Raw genomic sequence first — 21428 nt, 5'->3', positions numbered from 1 at the left:
AAAATATCCCAGAGGTACTTACATTGACATAATAGCTGACATGTATAGAAACGTTAAATCGGTAATTCGAACGACAGTGGGGCAAACCAAGCCAATAGCAGTTACCGAAGGGGTAAATTAAGGTTCTGTGCTAAGTCCATACATCTTCTGCCTGGTGATTGATGTACTCACTGAACATGCCCAAACCAAAGCACCATCGATATTTATTTACGCAGTCTATGTAGCCATCTGCACAACATCCCGAAAAGTTAGAAGTAGCTCTCGGTGACTGGAAACGTCAGTTGAAGGCGGTGGCCTGCTGATGCTAATAAGCATCGCGAAATCCCAATACCTACATGGTGTGTAACGAACCAAACCAGCTTGAAGACCCTCTCGTTATCGATGGACAGCAAGTCACTCGGTGTGACGAATACAAATATTTGGGTACCATGGCGCACAGCTCAGGAAAATTGGAGGTGAACTTGCAGCACCGGATCGCCGCTGCCTGGCTGAAGTGGCAGGAAGTGACTGGCGCTACCTGTGATCGGAGGATGCCCGTGAAGCTCAATTCTATAAGACCAGTTTTAACCTATGGGAGTGAAAAATGGGCTATGACGCAGAGCCACGTCCGGTCTGTCCAAGTCGCCGAAATGAAGATGCTTCGGTGGATGTGCGGTATTTTAACGAGGCTCGATAAGATACGTTCGCGGTAGCCTCGGTACGTGATATCGCCGATAAGAGAGTCGACTGAGATGGTTTGGACACGTGAAAAGAAGACCTCCTGATTACATCGGGAATGTTGCTATGGATCTCAACATTGCTGGGTCCAGAGGAAGAGGAAGATAAGATGGGCAGATAGCATAGCAAAATACATGAGGGCCTGCGACGTTTCAGTAGAAGACACGTCCGTTCGTGCGCGAGTCCGACTCCCACTTGGCCGGTTTTGTATTTTATTAAATTGTTTAATGTATAATCATGCAGATGATTTAGTTTTCACATATGACTATGACTGCTACATGTGTGTATAACTTTGCGAGTCGATCGCTGACATTTAATAAATGTTATAATTACGTTACGTTACTAATAAATGACTAGGATTAGGCAGATGATTCAAACAAGATCAAAACTAGTTTCGAGTAAAACCAAATATAAAAATATAAATATATGTATGAGTAAGGGCCTGTTTCACAATGTCCAAGTAAAGTATTAGATAGCTAATTAACAAATAAATTAACTGGCAGATGAAATTTCCTACAAAAAAAGCACTTTATCCAGCAGATAAAGCTTATTTGGAGATTGTGAAACGCCAACGATGACTTTATTTCGTCAGATAAGTGGCAAGTAGCTTATTCAGGACTTTACTTGGACATTGTGAAACAGGCCCTAAATATCATGTTTTGTAACATGAAACGGAGTAAATAAAAGACAAGAATATTTTTTTTATAATTTTTAATATATTTATCTTGAGGTGTAAGTTTATTCGCATAACAATGTTTCATACAAATTTCCTCATTTTGTACACACCTTTTCTTGGTTTGTTTTGTAGTTATTATCTTTTATAAAAGTTGACTCTCTAAAATTTAACATATCGTCATGTCTGTTCCCTATATCTAATTCGCTCCACCACTTCAGTTAAATCATACAAAACAGTGTAAACAATTACTAAGGCGAAGTAATAACGAGGAAAAGAGTAATTATTGCAGACAGTAAGATACGAAATAAAATACGAAATTGTGTTTCGATGAACACGGAATGGGCTCTTATCGTTTACTATCAGCCTTCACATATCGTTCGACGTGGCACTTGAAGTGTGTTGAAGAGTGGCCTTAGCTGTGGCGAGCGGGCGCGGTCGCGCGAGGACGCACTGTTGTCAGCGTAGGCCGAGTTGTTACACTCAGCTAATCCGCTATTGGTCGACCGCGTCCGCCCGCCGAGGTACCATCGTCGTCACAGTTAACTGACCATTCTTAAACCAAGGAGGTAATGTCTACTAACGGTCGGCCAAGTGTGTTGCTGTTAGTACCCAATTGTTCTAAACGACATTGCACAATCACACTGGTATCAGTGGACTCGAGCCCGTCCACGAGGCTGCAGGCAGTTACACCTAATAAGACAATTCGTTACTAAATAACAACTAAATCACTTTAAAATCAATTCAAAATGTACATTATTCATCTTATACAAGTAAACAAATCTAATCTGCTACCAAAAATTAGCAAATTTAAATACAAAGATCACCTAGTCCATCTATATAAAATTAATCACTTAAGTATAAGACAAACACAACAGTGAGAGTTGCACGTCGCACCCACTTGTGATAATTTATTATGCGGCCCGTGGCATTCAAGAATGCTCAGCAATATTGCGTTGACACATTAAAACTAAAAATTGACTGTACATTATATTTAATATGTAAATATTTGTACATATTGCACTCTGAAGTAACAAAAATTATTAAGAAAAAAACCGTCGCATTGAAAATAATAATTATTCACGTAGAACAAATATATCGCCGTGGATAGAAATTACAATTGCAATCACAATGTTCGTAGCTCGTTCACTATCTAAGTCCCTATGGCTTACAAAGCTTACAAAAGATAAATACAGAGGTCATTTACAAAAAATATACTTCTACCCAAATTATATAAAAATAACAACAGCCATCTGTACTTTCTTAGATGAATAAAATTAAACATATGTCAAACATATGACGATAGAATCTAAAGGTACCTATGTACAACATTTCATTGGAAACGGCGTAGACTCCCCAACATTACATTATAGTCCTCACTTTGTAATAGACTGGATGTGCCACGCTTGGTCACTGTCACTGATACCTACTCATACATATTTACTGGCAAACTAAATAGATTCAGAAAGGCAATGAAGTGCAACAGGTTGAATAGTCCATCCTGTTCCCTCGCCCAGTCTTATCGTCCTCGTCTCCCAATCTACCCCTGCACAACCACCATGGTGGCAAACAGGTATACGGTCCCCCTGATGGAAGGCGGACATCGTCTATGGGCGCTTGCAACTCTATAGGTGTCACATGCGCGTTTACCCCTCTATAGGTACTGTACTTGCTGCGACTTTGTCGCTCGAATTGCCTCCATGCTTGTGTTTCGTTTCACTTTTACATTATTATCCCAATAAGCGATACAAACTTATTTTCATATTAATATTTTTACCAGCTAAGACACAAATTATATTAGGGTATCTCATTACTTATTACTTTTCATGTAACATTATTACATACTTAATAAATCTATTACAATTTAGAAATCGAATAATCGAAAAATGTATCAAATACGACCGGCTGTGCACCGACGAAGCCGAAAACTACGAAGCTATCAGTTATGTGACTACGCGTCGAATCCAACCATGGATGTATAACTATTACTTAACGAATGGCAGTTATATTTGTCACAAACTCGAGCTCACGGGCGAGCCGTCGCTTCACCTCAGACGGCCTACCGCGAAAATCGAAATGTCGTTATCTGCCTCTATCAATATTGCAAATTGAGCGATAGAGAGGCAGATAACGAAACTTCGATATACGATTTTCGCGGTAGACTCGGGCTGCATGTAGACTGGAGCTGCGGCGACCCGCCCGCGCCTTCATAAGGCATCGTATAGCGTAAAGGTAGTCAAAGACTGTCTTTTATATAACATTTCACAACAACTGAAAATCCTATAGAAAACCTGATAATGATCTCACGCATACAATACCGCACCAACATACGATTACAATGGCAGTGTGTTCGTTATCAATTACGCCATAAAGACGCCAAGATTCCAATAAACATTTGTGCTTCGTTTTTATTAGGAATCGCCTACTTCTAGAACAGATATCAATGGAAGCGACTAGCGCATGGCCCGCGGTGCAAGCCCGATCGTCATGCAACTTCATATCATACGTATATTAGAAATGCTTTTCCAAAATCCCAGGCATACGTGTAATGTAGACTCACGACACAGTGGCATACTCATTAGTAAAGAAGACACAATCAACACGCACCTAGAGACACTAACATTATTATAACGCATTATGTACTCGTTATGTTGTTTGGTGTTCGACGATGATATGAATGTTATGTGAACACTATGAATGAAATAGAACTATGCTAACACTTTCAAACATGTTTTAAGACGGACACTGTATTCAAAGAACATGTATACATTCAGCTACCAAAAACGATTATTATAGCATTATCGCATTCATGTCGGACTTAAAGCATTCGTCCTGCTCACACTTGTATCGCCAGTAAGGGACGGTTACTTTATGTTGGAAATAAAAGCGATTATGCTTGCCCATCTGATAAAAATAAGAATGCCCAGAAAACGACGAGAAAATGCCTAAAGTATGAACAACGCTTATGGGTAATTGAGATCTATTACTTTTTTATTCTCTATATACTATGATTTTATTCATCAACAATGTAGGTACGCAATACAGGTACCGCAAAATAAGGCATTTCTTTTGGATGTAGCTAAAATACGGGCAGTAGGTATCTTATTGTTGATCGATTACTTAGAACATGCTTCGGTGAAGTGACGAGTGTACAGATGTTACATTAGTTCAGCTAGAGGCAGGTTAGGTTATACCTACTTCACGTATCGCTGCGTGCATGGCGACATTACTCGACTACCTTATATTGTTCCCATAGAGTAAGCTCGGCCAAAAGTTCACTTATTTTCAAACTAAGGCATACATATTAAATAAGCTGCCATTTTGTACTTTTTTGTGTTAGTGTTTAAGGAACGTAGCTAAGCGAACGTAATAATTTATTGTGGAGAACATTTACGGGCGCTACCATTCTATGCTTTCTATACAATCGAACCTACATAACAGCTGCCTTTATACATGCACGCAACGCCACGTGTAATAAGTAGAACATAGTTTATGTATTTATTTAAATAAACGTAACAAAAAATTAAGAACACTGGGAATCGATAGCCAAACCTGCCCCTATAATTCTAAATTGAAAATAAATACGACACATTATTTCGATTTAGGCACTACAGATTTTTCTTAAGCAAAATAATTGTAATATGCTTATCGCAGTGAAAATACTACATAATAATGATGTTTTATCCCTAATTATTGAGGTGTTACGAGTGAGAACGTTGTACTGTGGTCTAGGCTCCGTAGGAAGCGACTAGCTTCGCAGCTCGGTGCTCGCTGCGAACATGAATCGAGTGTATATAGTTATTTATTACAAAAGTACCTAAACAGAGAGACGAGACTCTTAATGCTTTTAAGAAAGCAACCGACGGCAGTAGAATTTTTATATATGTAATAAGACACACTTATTTTCGCCTAAGTAAGTTTAACATGTTATAAATGTAATCACAGCAATAAATTATAATTACTCGTGTAGAGGGACGCGGGACAGGACAACGGAACTCGAATCGGAACGAAACCGGACACGATAACGCGTCAGACGTATTCTATGTACAACCGGGCCGAGGGCCCGTCCAGATATATATCGATCGAAAAGGTCAACCTATGCATCGTTAATTTTGGTAAATAAACATAATTATTCATCTTTTCATCCAATAGAAACATTCTTCATATATTATTTTTTTCTCTATAAACTCTCGTAGTGTATGTACGTATGATTATTTTAGGAGGTGTACTTATTGACGAAATCTTATCATAGAGTCGTATCCGAGTGACCGACTCGCCCGGGCTCGGAACGACTCCGCCGCCCAACGATCAACACTAAATATATATTCTCCAAACGTTCAACAACACATATATTCACTAATCTCCCGCACATTTTCGTCGTCGGTCACCGAATACGTACGAAATGGGGCGCGCGCGCCCTTCTTAAGTGTTAAAATTTGCACAATCCTTATAAATACAATCATCACGTCCGACTAAGTGTCCGTGTCACTTCACTAAAACTAGCCAGTCTATGAGCGTTCTCTCCGAGTGTTCGCCGGCCGCGGCTGCAGCTACAGGCGGCAGGCTGCAGGCTACAGACGGCAGGCTGCAGGCTACAGACGGCAGGCTGCAGGCTACAGACGGCAGGCTGCAGGCTACAGGCTACAGCAGGCCGCGGCCGGCCGGCGAGCGTGGCGAGGGTTGCTAGAGCGCCGACGACTGCTGGACGGGCGTCGCCTGCGTCGTGGACACGTCCGCCACGTCCCAGATCTCCTCGAGGAACGGCGGCAGCTTCCTGTTCTTGAGCTTCAGCGAGATGCACATGTTGGAGTTCTGCGTGCCCAGGGTACGCAGCTCGGAGAGGATGGAGAGGATCTTGCCGTACACGACGGACGTGCGCGGGGAGCCGCCGGTCTGGTTCAGGATATACATGCGCATCGTAGTCAGGTAGTACCGCTGGATCTCCTCCACCAGCTGCGGCTGCTCTAACCCGGGCCGGTCTGGAAACGAAACGAAATACGGGGTCAGTTTAAATAGCTAAAGTAAACCGACGGCTAGCTGAATTATTATACATATACCTTGCCTTGACAAAAAATAATTGTTGGAATATTTCACAGTAGTGTGAGTAGAGTACACGTTTTTGCTTCCAACTCTTGTAGCTACCTTAAAAAATAACGTCGTGAGTAACGCGTAATGCACAAATGCTCCGACAAAAATGCAGATGACGTAGGTACACCATGCCAGCTTTTCTGTAGAGTAAGTCTACGCTCTAACTAACTAACTATCTAACTAACCCTCGTCTAATTACCTGAGAATATGACGACCGCCGTAAGCAATGCGTAATGGACGTTGTCCATCTGCATGGAGTACATGCACCGGCAGAAGTGGAGCAGGTCCTCGATGACGTACGCCATGCCGGCCTTGCGGTAGTTGTCGCGGGTGTACGCCTGGTTGTTCGCGAACAGCACGCTGTCGGTGGCCGCGTCGTATCGCCGCGCCACTCGGAGCATCATCACCTCGCTAGAACAGGCCTGGGGAAAATAATGGTTTTAATATTAATTTTACATAGCATTGCCCTGAGCCTAGCACGCACGTAGCGAACCACGGCCGCGACCGCTTGCTCGCATTGTTAATGCTTGAGAAAGGAGACCTAGACTCTCCAAAATATGTCGCGCGAGTGACTAAAACACGCGAGTCCAAGCGCGTCATTCACAGAAACGTGTTAAAGTGAAAACATTAATATTTATGATTTTTTTAATAAAGTACACTTCTGGCTAACATTACATTCACATTTATTTATAAGGACAAAAAAAAGTTATAATCAAATGAAATGACAATTCACATTTAACCACTTTTATTCTTATAAGACCGATAAGAATAATTCGCCACAGATATTTTATCTAATTGGCGGTAGCGGAGTGAGCATTATTTATTTATCGTATATCAAAGAAAGATATAACTTCGTAATAGATGTATATAGTTTAAGAAAAAAACGTGCCTCAAAAATTAAGAAAATTTGATTCTCGATCAGATGGCGCCACTACCTTTGGCCTCCTCTCAGATAGATGGCGTTGACGGTTTCGTTTGTTATTTAACAATTTTAACGCATATCAGTGAAAGAACATGGGTCAAAATCATATAAAAATAATTAATGCAAATAAAAATTATTTTTCCCTATATAAATACATTTTATCGTATTTTTATACAGTTTCATTTTTAGTTTTAATCGTGTGTCGACAGATGGCAGTGAATTTACTGTAGTTAAAAAATTTACTATGACAGTACCGCTCTATCCTATTATATCCTCTTTGTCGTATATTTATACTGGATTTAAATTAAACATTATTCTAATCTAGAGATTGGTGATTGCACTTTTGAGATACTCTATGGCCCTTTCACTGGTGTTGACGAGATCAATACGTCCCTTGAATTTGGTGTGAGAGCATTCCAGAACAATGTGTTTGACCGTCTGCTCAGGGTCACCACACACTGAGAGGAGTCACACCATCCCCATTTATGCCAATGGTACGCCCAGTTTTTAACGCCTGTTCTAATGCGGTTTACGCAGTGTCTTACACACGAGTTCACGAGTTGCTCGCTTGAACAACTCGTGAACGCGAAGCGAAGCGGCGCGGCGCGGCGCAACGGGCCCACGGCGTTCGCGTTCGCAACCAGATCGCCCAAGTAGGATACTTCTATAGGTATCAAAGGTTTGATTCACCCCGCGCCGTATCGCTTCGCTTCGCGTTCGCGTGTTGTTCGCCTACGTAGTACGCTGCGTTAGTTGACCCCACACCCGGCGCGGGTTGAATAGGACCAAATGGCGGGAAAGATGCCTTTGCCCAGCAATGTCCCACGGTTTCAATCTATTTAAAGTAAGTGCTCCGTGAACAAAGTTTTGTACGAAATAGTGTTCCACAATGTTCCTTACCTTTAGCAGCGTGATTTGATCAGGCTGCGAGATCTTGGAGAAGCCCGGTAGGCCCTTGGCGAACTCCACAATGAGCTGAACGGTAAGAATCGTCATCTCCGTGATCTGCCGGAACGGCGCGTCATTCTCCTCCTCCTCGTCGTCTGCTTGCTGCCACGTCTGTCAACAAATTGGAATTTTAATAATTCTCTCTACACATTTAAATGAATTAGTCGACGTCAAAAACATATTTTCACATATTCACATGTTTTATTGTGTCCATGTTTATTTTTACATACGATGGTATTAATAAAAACATTATAAAGTCTGTACATGCCCTGTTAGAGTATGGCAATAATCTTTATACTAATGGTGACTATTTACAAATAATAAACTAAACTAAACTTGTCATAATAGAATTTGAGAATACATTGCAAAATTCATTATAATAAATAATAGAAATCCTAATTAAATAGGATTCATGCGGCATTACTTATTTTATAATTGTATAGTTGCACTTTTGCACCTCCCCATCTCACTCCTTTGTAATTAGTTGAAAAATGTAAACATATTTTTGACGTCGAATGGCTCATTCAGGATTGAATGCTTCGTATAATTAGGAGAATAAACATTACTTTCAGCGATGAAACTAAAAGCTGCGGGCCATGCTCTTCATTATTTGCGGTACTAGACTGAGGCGACCCTTCGTCGGCTGGTAGGTAGAATAGACAACTTTCGGCCTCGACAATTTATTGATTGACGACCGCGGTCTGGCCTAGTGGGTAGTGACCCTGCCTATAAAGCCGATGGTCCCAGGTTCGAATCCCAGTAAGGGCATTTATTTGTGTGAAGAGCACAGATATTTGTTTCTGTCATAGTTGTTTTCTATGTATTTAGGTATATTCTATATATCGTTATCTGAGTACCTACCCACAACACAAGCCTTCTTGAGCTTACCGTTGTGATTAGTCTTATAATATTTATTTATTGATAGCCACCTTTATGAGAGCGAATTTCTCTAGGCAGGCCTATAACGAATCTGAATCTTTGTAACGTATACCAAACCATAGCGGTACGAATTATTTTAGGTAATTGCGCAAAAATCTTCCCAATTATATCTTCAAGCAATTTGGTACGTGCCAATTACAAGTTATTAACATCTTTCTTCGAAGATGTAATTAACAGATTATTCCGAGAATTTGGCGTCTGCGGATATTACGCTTTGTGTACACTTGTAGTACTAAAATAGACGTCCGGAAATCGGAGGAAATATTATGTTCTAAGAATACCCTAAATAACTCCGTCCACAAATATATTGTAACAGATTTATAGTTTGTCCAAGGACTTTCTCATTTCAAAGGGCTTGTGCACAAATCACGCGAGGTTTTTTCGGCTACTTTTTCCGTACCTGCGTAACCCTCTTGAGATCCTCTTCAGAAGGCTGCTCATACCCGTCCTGGTACCACACGAGCCTGGCGATGAGGTACTGCTGGTTGGGGGTGAGCGGAGGGATGTTCTTCAGCCGGTTCTGCTCCAGCAGCTTGTCGGACAGGAACCGCGGCACCACTTCGTGCTGCAAACAAACATTCCACATTCACGTAGATAACATTTTGTTGGTTAGCGCTTCTGATGGAAACGGTCATTCTTTTTAATATTATCTCTTAAGTCTAACCTTATTCATAAAACTTAAAACCCTCAATTATCTAGTTAATTTATGTCTTACACTCTGACCACGCTAACTTTGCACAAACTTGGCAGTAAAAATGCATATATATCCCTATAAAATCCATACTTGAGATAGCACTTGGCATGAAAAGTAAGAGTGGTCCAACTCTATCGTTTTTTTACAAATAAACAAGTCAAAATGACAGACTAAGACAATCGATTAATAGCAAATAGATGTTAACTGTCCCATTAGGTGTTCGTGATTGCCCGACCAGTGCCGGGTAAACACGAACACTAAGAAGAGGTTTTGTTTTTGTTATAAAAGTTGATTCAAATTAATACTGTTGATTGTAGTAGTGTGTGTTGTTGGTTGTTGTTGTTGTTGATACCTGTTGTGTTGTTTTTAAAGTACGATAATATTTACAGTTAAGCTACAAATACTATCTTTTGATTTATTCTAAAACTCCCTTAGGTGTTCGTTATTACCCCGCCTTCCCCTAGGTACTCGCTCCATTCTTTGCCTTTTTTTAATGAGGCCTCTATATTACCGCAAATTTTGTGACCACCATTTATTTTTTACTAGTTTATATACCTAAGATATTGCCCTCCAAACATTGCATATTTTTCAGTTTCGCACGAAAACGTACTTATAGATGTAGACATTGTAGACAATTGTGCAGGAGGCAGGCTTGGAAAACTCTATAAGTAGTCTATGTATTTAATCAAAGGAACCCACGTTACTAAATTAAAGATAGATATATATTAAATTAAAGATGAATAATCAAGCTATCGAAATGTATGATTAGAAATAAAACGTATTTAAAAACGACATGAACAGGGAGCGTACTTTGTACGTGTTTTTTACGTTTTTTCCAAATGCTATATAAGGAATTCTGCAACACCAGAACAGCAATGTTTATTAGGTTGTATTGTAAGCTTATCACGTATAAAATCGCTCACTATTTCCTTTTATAGAACTTAGTAATCAACTAGGTAAACATATAAAAGGTGTCAGTTTCACGTAGCCGCCACATACGATTTGCATTCCAAATTGAATTTAGAAATGTCTAAAATATCGTCAGCAAAAAACCGATTATAAATTCGATTATTTCAATATGAATATAAAGATGATATCCTTGTTTTATATACAGGCGGCCACATGATGTCAGAAAATGAAATCTGATATTCCATTTCGGTACGTGGCCGACTTGTGTTGATTTATCAGAGTTGAAGATCAGTTAATCTCCAGTGCGGTTTAAGTGACCGCCTTGTGTTTAATCACGGAGTTATATCTAAACAGACGTTGTATGTATCGCTTATTGTATGCTATCTTATACCATTGTATGAGTAGTGTTTGTTTGTATTTGTAGACGCTCTCGAAAACTTTTTAACGGTTAATATGAATAGCCTAGCGGTAAGAGCGTGTGGCTCTATCCGGAGGTTGCGGGTTCAAACCCCGCTTTACCAATGAGTTTTTCGGAACTTATGTACGAAATATCAGTTAATATTTGCCAGTCGCTTTTCGGTGAAGGAAAACATCGTGTGGAAACCGGACTAATCCCGAGTCTAAGGACCCATGACCCCACCCATTGGTCTCATAGGATAAGGGAATATTTTACCCTCTGGGTTGGAAGGACAGATGGCAGCCTTGGCAAAAAGGCGGGATAACGCAAGGAATATGATAGAATTTACAAAATAAGACTAAGAAAACGATCGATGTACGTTAGTTTTATTTTTAAGAGATCGTTTTACTGAGTTGGCTTTGGTAAACGTGTCAATTTCTCAGTGACTCAGTATAAGTATGCGATTCTATCTCATTACCCATGTAAATAATGTAATAAAACAAAATTGTATATATTTAGATAATAAGTAATAATTTCGTACGCCAAAAGGCACACCATAGCTGTTCCTTAGAATACTGTTACCACCTATTTATGTGCCTAAGATGAACGAATAAAGAATTGATTGACTGATATGCCATGAGGTCACTAGAGCCGTTAATTATTTGGTAAAACGCTTTCAATTGTTTTAAACCGATTTTGATATGGAAAATTCACATAGAATGCTGCTAAATACAAACTATATTCATTCATTGTAAGAGATGTTTGTGGCAAATTTGTGCATTACGCTTTCTAGAGCACATTCTTCTATTAGGCGTTCTACTAAGATATGTCTGTGTTACTAATAAATATACGAGATACTTACAATTCTAGCTGCCTCCGGCGGCGGGGGTTCACACTCCATGATGGGCGGCATGTGGTCATCAATCGTCGTCGTGCTAACCGGCAGTTTGTCCTTTTCTCTCTGCGCTTTCTTCTCTTTCCGTTTTATCGCGCACTGGTTCTCGGGCACCACGCACTCGGGCCTCATGCCGACGCCTAGGCACTTCTTTAGACGACACTCTTGGCATTTCCGTCGCATATACATGTCCATTTCACACGAGTGACCGAATTTGCAAATGTATACAGCGTTTTTGGTGACACTCCGCCTGAAGAAACCTGGAACATTGCGAATGTATCGTCATTTGCTTGGTGTGACAAAGGGGTTAGTTTATGGTGGTCATAGGCGACAACTTTATTAAAAGGTGGATTGAATTATTTTATCATTAGTTGCTGACTATGGCCATTTGCGTAACTATCCATTTGCCTTATATTATGATCGTTTCGATCTCTATTTCAACCACGTCATATCCAAAGCTTGACTACTGATACAAAAATGGCATAAACTTATATATTAAGCATTGTTTTATTTTCTATGTCTAACATATGTAAGTTTAATGACACATGACAGTTTTTTTTATTGCTAACGTACCTATTGTGTTTGCGAGAAGATAATGTATTGGTGCTTAGGGCCACAGTTACACTATCCCACTAACCGGGCGAACCGGTTACCTGGAGTTACCATAGTTACCAGTACAATTTGACACTGGGTTAACGGTTTAACCGGTTAACCCCGGGTTAGTGGGATGGGGCAAGTTGCGCTTATAGACGCATAGATACGCAAGGTTGACTGAAAGGCAAGGTTCATTGACAGGTGCCCTGCTCTGCTTTTGGAAGCAATCTTATTGCTACGTGCAATATTGAGACTCCAAAGTGATTTTCATACCAATTTGATTTGGTTTGAAACACGGTTAAGTGCTTCATGTCTGCCTCTATTCAGACATATTTAAGATGTAATTGCTTCGTCGCTTGTTTATATCAGATGAAATCGTCGAGGGTTGGTTGTACGCTGGCGCCGATGGACGATAGCGTCAGTGAATCAGGAGGCAGACGTGCTGCAGACAGCCATTGTGACGTCTCGTCTCGACTATATGAATACAAAATGCACGCGCATCCACCTCGACATAATGCGCCAATTCACCACTGAATTGGCACGCTCGTGGGCGACCAGGGCAAGGACGTCTAGGTAGCAACAGGGGCAGTAATGAAGGTCACACCTACGTAAGGATACTTGGCGTACCATTTTAGGTTACGTACGCTTGTTGTCTTACCTTTACACCCTTCACACGTGAGCGCATTGTAGTGGTATCCGGAGGCTCTGTCTCCGCAAACCAAGCAAAGTTCTTCTTGCTGTCGCGGCGCCGGGCCCTTTTTCTGCCTTCGTGCCTCCCCATCTGTACTGCACCCGTTTATACTGGACGCCGGCGACAGCTCCTCGCGACCTGTAACAATTTATAAAGGAATGTTAATATTGTTTACGCTGCAACTGCGCAGAAAGATTCGAACGAGTCCGGTGGCCCAGCGGCATCTAAAATCGGACGCTATAAAATTTGCATACATTTCATGAACCATTTGTCGAGTCGGCGGGCGAGTGAAGATAGTTTATTTTTCATTTTTACATGCGGGGCGATGTTCCTTCGCCGAAGATGTTTGTGAAGCGAATTGCGTGCAAGTGATTTTCGGCAGTCGTTTCCTGTCCAAACAAAAGCTGGCTTGGACCATGCTACGCATAGCAATAAGGGTGTACGATCATTTATGTATTCAAGACATAGAAGAGTCGGGTGATGGAAATGTAATGGCAATTGTCACCCGGCAGTCGGAACTCCATATAAAGTAAGCAGACGCAATCTAACGAGATTCTTAAGCCATGGTCACCTACTCCCTAAATAAGATTCAGTTACCGATCAAAAACAAAACGAGGAAACTTAAAAGGGAAAGCATAATAAAATGTCTTGAAAGCGTGGGTGTCCCATGTAATTTCCTTACGTAAATAAAAGGAAAAACGGAGCTGATCAAACACCCGACGGCACAATAAGCACATTTAAGAGGGAGGGGTCAATTTAAGCCTGTTGTCCCATTAGTTTTTTATTGTGTCCATTAGACGTCTCGGGTCGGTGGCCGGTTGCCGTACCTGGTTGCGCAACGGCCAGAAATGGCCGCCGCCAAAAAACTAGTTCCACGTGGGATCCGAGCTCCGAGGCCACGGCTGTCTCGGTTCTTCATACCGATCTCATAACATTCTCTCCCACAGTCGACGAAAACTGATTGCTAAACTCCAGTCAAATTAAGTTTGCTCTTTGCTCAGACATTAAAGACTGTTCTAGCGCTAATGTAAATGCTTTCTTTATGAATGCGTCTTTAGATAATTTAAATGGAAGGCAGACTTGTTTGTTCAGCGATAAAAATACTTACCTCAATAAAGACTTAAAGAGGTCAAGTGCGGCGTTTATAGTTATTTGACTGATGAGTAGTATAAATACCTACCTAGTATGTACCTACGCCTGCCTCCTGCACTGACCTGCTCACTAAACTATACTTACTCATTCTTTTGTCGCAGTTAACTTCTAATAGGTATCGTTGGGTGGGGTATTTGGAATCATAATCTACGAGTTCAAAATAGTTCAAAAATGTGGAAGGAAGAGGCACTTTTTGCCTTTTGGAATGATATATTATAATTTATTCGTATACAAAACTTGAGTTAAATTTCTAAACAGCTCCATAAATTTCAAATCAACGTGTCAATACCCGTGTCTTTCCCTGGCTTATTCGAAGAACGGAGATTTGTTGTAAACTTATAAAATATGAGAAAAAGCTAGTCACGTCCGTTTGCACAATCTCGGATCAAATCCACTGTCAACTATCGAGGTCAGGTTGAATTTCACGACTCTCTTTATCAACAGCTACTGGCCAGAGTCAAGAGATCAATCGCGCTGATCGTGTTTGTAACTTGTTAGAGTTTTACTGTTTATTAATAATATTATAATAGATACGAGCGGTCTTCGTCCTCCTTCGAGAAGCGATTACGGATTGCGAACGTTAAATAATATTTTCGTGGACAATGACGCAATCGAAGAGGGCCGTCCGGTGAAAGTATAGGAGACAAGACCGACCCGACTGGTTTGGGCCAGCCAACCTGTCCGGTACGAATGATAATACTATTCTGTGATCTATATGTTTTAATTCGAAGCTAACATGGATTGGGCGATTTAGTAAATAAAAAATAAGCCGCAACTTAATGGTACTTGTACCTATATCTCTTAATTTTTAAATATATAGCATCGGAGCTAATTCACGCAGATGGCGTCAAATATGAATAACAAATCAATCAGATAAATAAGCTGTAGGTAGGTTATTGTCAGATTCATTCAAGAATAAAAATGTTACATATAACTATTTAAGTAACGTGGTAATTGTATGTATACTAGTAACACGATTACAACAATGTTTTATCAAATCAGTGTTCGTGAAAAAGAAAGCTAATCAAAAGTTGAATGCACGGATGACCGAGTCAGTGTGTTATGTTATGCCTCAGCTGTTCAGTGTGTTGCGCTCGCGCATCGGATGGAAGGTCTAGTTCGTGGCGCGTCGGCGGCGTTCGGCCACGGTCGGGTCCCCGAGCGAGAGGCGCGAGCAAGCGGCAAGTGGGGCGCGAGCGACGACCGGGGGCAGCGTGCGGCCTTGACTCTTAAGCCCCCCCTCCCCCGGTCGCTTCTCCGCGCCTTGCTCACCGCGCAGCCACATTATTTATGATAGCATCAGAGCTCGAAGCAAGCTCGCGATACTCTACCAACTATATACTAATAATAACTCGTTTTTCCTCTCACGCGATTCGCCTTTTTGCTTCATTTTACCACAATTTATTCTTTAAACCACAATTCTATCGGAATTAAGTACCCATTAAAACACGACGCCATGTTTTATAATGGGAACGTAAGCCGCTCTGTGAGGCACGTAGGCAGAGTTCGATTAAACAATACGCGAAACTTTCTACTGTGACCAACAGACAACGCAACCATTTCGCAGGCGGGTCGCGTCAGCGAATAGTGAAAGTTGCCCAAAACATTGCACAACGTTTCTGCACATAGCACACGTAATTCAAATTCGGGTGTGGCGAAAGTAAGCCTAGCGACCACGTAAGCTGTAATCAGGGACATCGATTGTAAAAGTAAAACCATCCTTGCGTGCAAGACTATTGTTCGAAATCATACGAGTATGTATTAATCAAGTTTTTATTTTACACAGAATGACAACGAGATCTCGATCTAATTAAAAATGATTGTGAAAATCGAGCAACATTCCGATAGCTGTCCATCCGCTGATGCACAATGGACGGGGAAAAACTACAGAAAAAAGTGCACGTAAGATGCATCGGCTGGGCGGAGTTCGGCTCGCGTTCTTACTTTCTACGATACTTTCTAGCAAGAGATGTGGGCCGGAGCCGCGCAACTGGAGCGATCGGTTTCTCTACGCCGGGAAAATTGGATTGAAATAGAAATCGCGAGGTGAAAATGGCCATTTTCTCGCACGCTATCGTGGAAACTGTTTTCGTATAGTGATCAGCCGGGCTAGCACATGATTGGCGCGAGAGTATCTCGCCGCGACATAGACTACTCGTCCCTCTTTAATTCATACAGTTAGTAAAAGACGGGTAGATACTGTCGGCGAAATACTGTCGCGCCAATCATGTGCTCGGCCTAGTGTGGTAGTCGGAGGGATCTTTTAGGAGGGCGGACGCAGCACGTGAAAGTGTTTACATCCGGCAGTTGTCGGCGCGGCGTGTCCGGACATAGTATAGTGGGCGGCCTATTCCCGAACTACAAATGCACTACATTAAAGGCGGTATCGGTAGTATTGGAAACCGGATATGTAGTAGTATAGTACACATCTAGTAACAATATAATAATAAATAAAGAGCTTAAATAGCTACTTAGTTAGGAATCGTGCTTAAACCATCGATTTATATGTTTATTGCTTCGTGCCGTAAATTTAAATTAGGCTATTGCCACCTTATATTCCAGTCATGGGCTCTACGAGGGTTTCAAATGATAAAGTTGTTTAAACGAGTCGTCGTTTTATATTTGAACTTTCTTCTCCCATTTTAATGAAGGAATTAGGAGATAGCATAAAGCAGTTGTTACATCAATGTGTCTCCATTAAACCTCTCCAGTACTTAAGCTGTGATTCGTGACGCGACTATCAAAGACGACCAAGAATTCTTGGGATTCCTGGCTCAAGTAAAATAGAAAGCGGTTCGATCACTTCATATAACAAACGTAAACATATTATGAATGATCCTTCGGTGTTATGGATAGGAACCCCAACAGATTTTTTTTATTGGTCAATACTTGCATGCACGCCCTCTCTTTTACCCATGGTGTTCTAATAGACGAAAGCATGCTTTGTCTCTGTCTGCCCCCTAATTCAGTAAGCAGTTGTGGTGAACCCACGCGCGCCTTTTCGAGTAAACATGGGAATGGTTAGGTAAATAGAAAACCGGGGGAGATATAATTAGAATAAGTACTGCACGGTTCCTTACCACTGCAAGTTTCGAGCGGGGCTTTTAACGAAGAAAGATAACTTAAAACATGCTTTTAAATTAATTATCGTACAGATGGTTCTTAACAGTCTGTTAAGTTCTGTTCCATGTTATTTTGATAGGATAGAAAGTTTAAATAATAGCTGGTATTAAAACTTTTTAATTCAATGTCAAGAAACTCTTTCGAACAGTCGTCAGAAAACTTTGTTTTGATTTAATTTAGCTACGTTTTGGGTACCTACACTTTAAGTGGACTAGACTAGGACGTTAATTTAACAAGTAAAATTTATGAAAAGACAATGATAGCCATAGAATGTATGGGCTTCCTTACATTCCACCACTGTTCTCTTTCTGCACAGACTTTATGTAGTGAAAAGGTACAAACTGGAAATATATAGCTGCAAACAGGGATAGATGGAGGAAGCCTTCACCCAAAGAGGGGTTCTTGTCCACATCAAATATTTAATATTTTGTTATATTATAATAAAATACTTAATACATATGTAAAAATTGACAACTAATAACAATCCAAAAAATAAATTTACATACTTAGAATACCAATTACATACTTAAATTATATTAATTATAAAATTGACATATGTATTTGTAACAACGTAGACTCGAAATAAAATGCTTTTTTTATTTTTTATTTTTTTATGTCGAGAAGTTATTTACCGTTAATTTTTAATAAACAAATGAAATTCTTTAAAACACAATCACTACATGCAGAAACCCATGTCTATTTAGTATGTTTCTATTCTAATAGAAAACAATGAATTGAGCTCAATGTAATCAACAGTAGCTTACATAAATCTCAATTAAAGCCTATTAAGCCTAGCACAAGCTATTCTAGTACTAGTTGCAATAAAGTGAACTAAAGCTATCAATGACCTTGCCCCGGTCCGCGGACCTTCGCGAAATAAAGGTGAATTGGAAAGTAGACCGCGCAATGAAATGCAAATAGCACTGGTTTAGTTTCACTGACCTACTAGTTGACTTCATATAAAATGATAAAATCCTGACTCGGGAATAACATCTGGTTTTATGGCATTTTGTGTAGAAAAATATTAGAGGTTTGCAGAAATAAGTAGGATCATGTTACAATTGTTTTTGTTTTGCAATTTGGCCGAAAAGATATTATACATATATGAATTATGAACATATGTTGGTTGAAATTTGCTTTGTACCTATTAAAAAACGGTTTTGATTTATTCACAGTGTTAGTCGTGGTAATTGATATAACTGTTCCAAATTTTAGGTATCTACGTCATACTTTTTCTGAGAAAAACGCATTTAACCGATTTGTAAGATCGAAATAATCCCATAAACGCCCCGTCAACAAAGTTTTGTACGGAGCTCTAAATTATATACCAATGATAAAATTGTAAGAAAAATCATGAGTCTATAAACCTTGATTGTCAAGTGACACTTGAAATTAAGGTACTTAGTGACTACGGATTCCTCTGTAAAAAAATCTGTATAGTTACGTAAGTACGGTCGACTTAATTTAAAAGAGCAAGTACAAATTCGTCATAACTAACACGTGCCATAAATATATATTCGTTAAAAATAGCCTTACGTACTACCTAAATTATATTGATCTAAATAAACGTATGTGTCAAGAATTGAAAGTGCGACTGCAGCAATCCTGAATGAACTATATTCGCGATTGTCTCATTAACCTAGTTCCACTTACCGTGGAATTACACTTCTAAACCGATTTCGATACAATTCCGCTTGACGATTCATTGGTCCGATTCTACGAAAAATACCACAAGTAGGCCAAGGCGGTATAATGACGTTATAACGAGGCCGTAGTACTATGAGACTAATTCGATCTTGGGTCAACGATCTTGTACGGCTGATAACACATTAAGCGAATTATGATACTAGGCCGACGGTGCAGCAGTGACCGAACCATATTTTATGCAGATAGTGGCGTGCGGTTTTACTTAACAATAGACAAAGCCGGTTTAGCCGTTCGGGGCCAGCTACAAATCGAACGACTATAGCAAATAACGCTTAGTTTCTATAAATAGTTGGTCAAACCAAATTGTCAGTAAATAAGATCCTTTTCTTTTGGGTGTTAGTACTAGTGTAAGACAAATATAGTATGATTCTATGTGTCTATGTTTGAAATGAGACAGTCCTTTGACAAACTTAATGGTTATTTTCGTTGTAAAGGACGATTTATATTTATCGCATAATGCGCGTCGAAATAAGACAGCGGATTTATACGGATAGCCAAATGCTGAAATTTCTGACATTGAAAAGTCTTGTAACGTCTGCCATACTGGCATGGTCATACCTCGATGAAGTATGTAGTATTTAGTTATCACATTGGAACAAGCTGTAAGGCTGCCTTCCCACTGAGACGGAGATGAGAGGAAGGAGACGTGCGGGAATCAACCAATAGTATTGGTTGTAATCCACATCTCTTCTCCGCTCCGCTTGATTACTTGCAACCGAAGTTATTGGTTGATTCCCGCACGTCTCCTCTCATCTCCGCCTCAGTAAAAAAAGACAGCCTTACAATGTAGAAAAACATCTTAGAATGTGCAAGAGAAACTGAAATTGTATCTAAGACGAAATAAAAGGCCATGACATGATATTTTTTTTATTGTTGCAGATTAAGAAACAATTGCCGATCGTTGCTAGGTCTTTAATTCCCTCCTTCCCAAGCCTATGTACTCGTATTACGTGTAAGCTATTAAAACGACTGTATGTCACGCATCAGAGAAGCCTTATATAGTAGTCATCATGTACTTATTAATCTTATTATGCAAATTATAGGCTAATATTGTGTTGTGAAGAAAGGTTAAACAAGTGTTGAAGATGAGGATCGTGTGAGGTGAAAAGAGAAGTATACTTGTCTTATCTGCAGAGGATACGAGTAAATAAATAAATAGTAAAAAAGTTTAAATGAGATTATACATATCTATATTGTGATTAATATGTTCAGGGGGTTAATTATTTGGTTGGCTAGACTGTCTACTATGATATTTGAAAATATTATAAAAGATATGTATATTTTTTCTTAGATTATTATCATACAACTTATAAGAAGCAAACGGTTTTAACATGCCTATAAAGATAAAGTAAAAACAAGTCCACAGGTACGTCGTACGTCCCATATACTTTATTCATTCTAAAAAAGTATTTGACCCAGAATTTAACCTTATTGAAAGGGAAAATGTAGTCAAAGTTATAGAAAAAAACCTAGTCTAAAAACTACGTAAACAAGTTTTTTGTTCAGACTAACCTATGTAGGTCATTAACACCGAGCTCCAGGAAAAAGGCCCAGTAAACAAGGATAAGTCGGCAAAATGCGGTGTGGGTAATGTAGGTCGAGTACGCCCTGAAATAACAAAGACAGTGACTAAACATTACGACATTTGCTGTTATGAAATCGGAATCTTTAATTTCTCTGAGATTTCACGACGCCTACGACTTGTACGAAAGTTAGGGTAAGTTGGAAATTAACTGACCGCCGCCGCCGATTGTCACGTACTATTTTTAACCTCCTACCCAAACAGAGGGGTGTTTTGTCTGTCGCTGCTAGCAGTGTGTAATGTACTAGGTCTTAGAAGGACATTCATTCGCATCTCTTATCCCATTCATTCGGGGTCGGCGCAGCATGTCTTTTTCTGCCACATACCTCTCTCTCGCCCGTCATCTCATCATTCACTCGCGTTCGTTTCATATCGTCTCTCACACAGTCCATCCACA

At 40.0% G+C, this 21428-nt stretch overlaps 1 protein-coding gene and 1 long non-coding RNA gene across 5 annotated transcripts in view; one reads left to right on the top strand and one right to left on the bottom strand.

Annotated features, from left to right (window-relative positions):
- LOC134742428 (uncharacterized) overlaps positions 1–21428 on the top strand; it is an 87034-nt gene that overhangs the window by 52862 nt on the left and 12744 nt on the right. The gene's annotated exons all lie outside the window — the stretch shown is intronic.
- Positions 2368–21428, bottom strand: part of LOC134742380 (ecdysone receptor) — a 324182-nt gene continuing 305121 nt past the window's right edge. For 3 of the 4 annotated variants that reach the window (XM_063675496.1, XM_063675495.1, XM_063675492.1), the window contains 7 exons: positions 13435–13605; positions 12150–12442; positions 9688–9852; positions 8301–8459; positions 6678–6900; positions 6012–6369; positions 2368–5934 (listed from right to left, as the gene is read on the bottom strand). In XM_063675496.1, the coding sequence (XP_063531566.1) occupies positions 6074–6369; positions 6678–6900; positions 8301–8459; positions 9688–9852; positions 12150–12442; positions 13435–13605 (1307 nt within the window). In that variant the 3' untranslated portion in view covers positions 2368–5934; positions 6012–6073. Of the gene's footprint in view, positions 5941–6007; positions 6370–6677; positions 6901–8300; positions 8460–9687; positions 9853–12149; positions 12443–13434; positions 13606–21428 lie in introns of all 4 variants that reach the window. The other variant, XM_063675493.1, reaches the window with a different exon arrangement.

Source organism: Cydia strobilella, chromosome 6, assembly GCF_947568885.1.
Source record: "Cydia strobilella chromosome 6, ilCydStro3.1, whole genome shotgun sequence".
In the NCBI taxonomy this organism is placed as follows: Eukaryota; Metazoa; Arthropoda; class Insecta; order Lepidoptera; family Tortricidae; genus Cydia; species Cydia strobilella.
The sequence above is the reverse complement of the archived record's forward strand: the minus strand, read 5'-3'. Positions and strand labels throughout refer to the sequence as shown.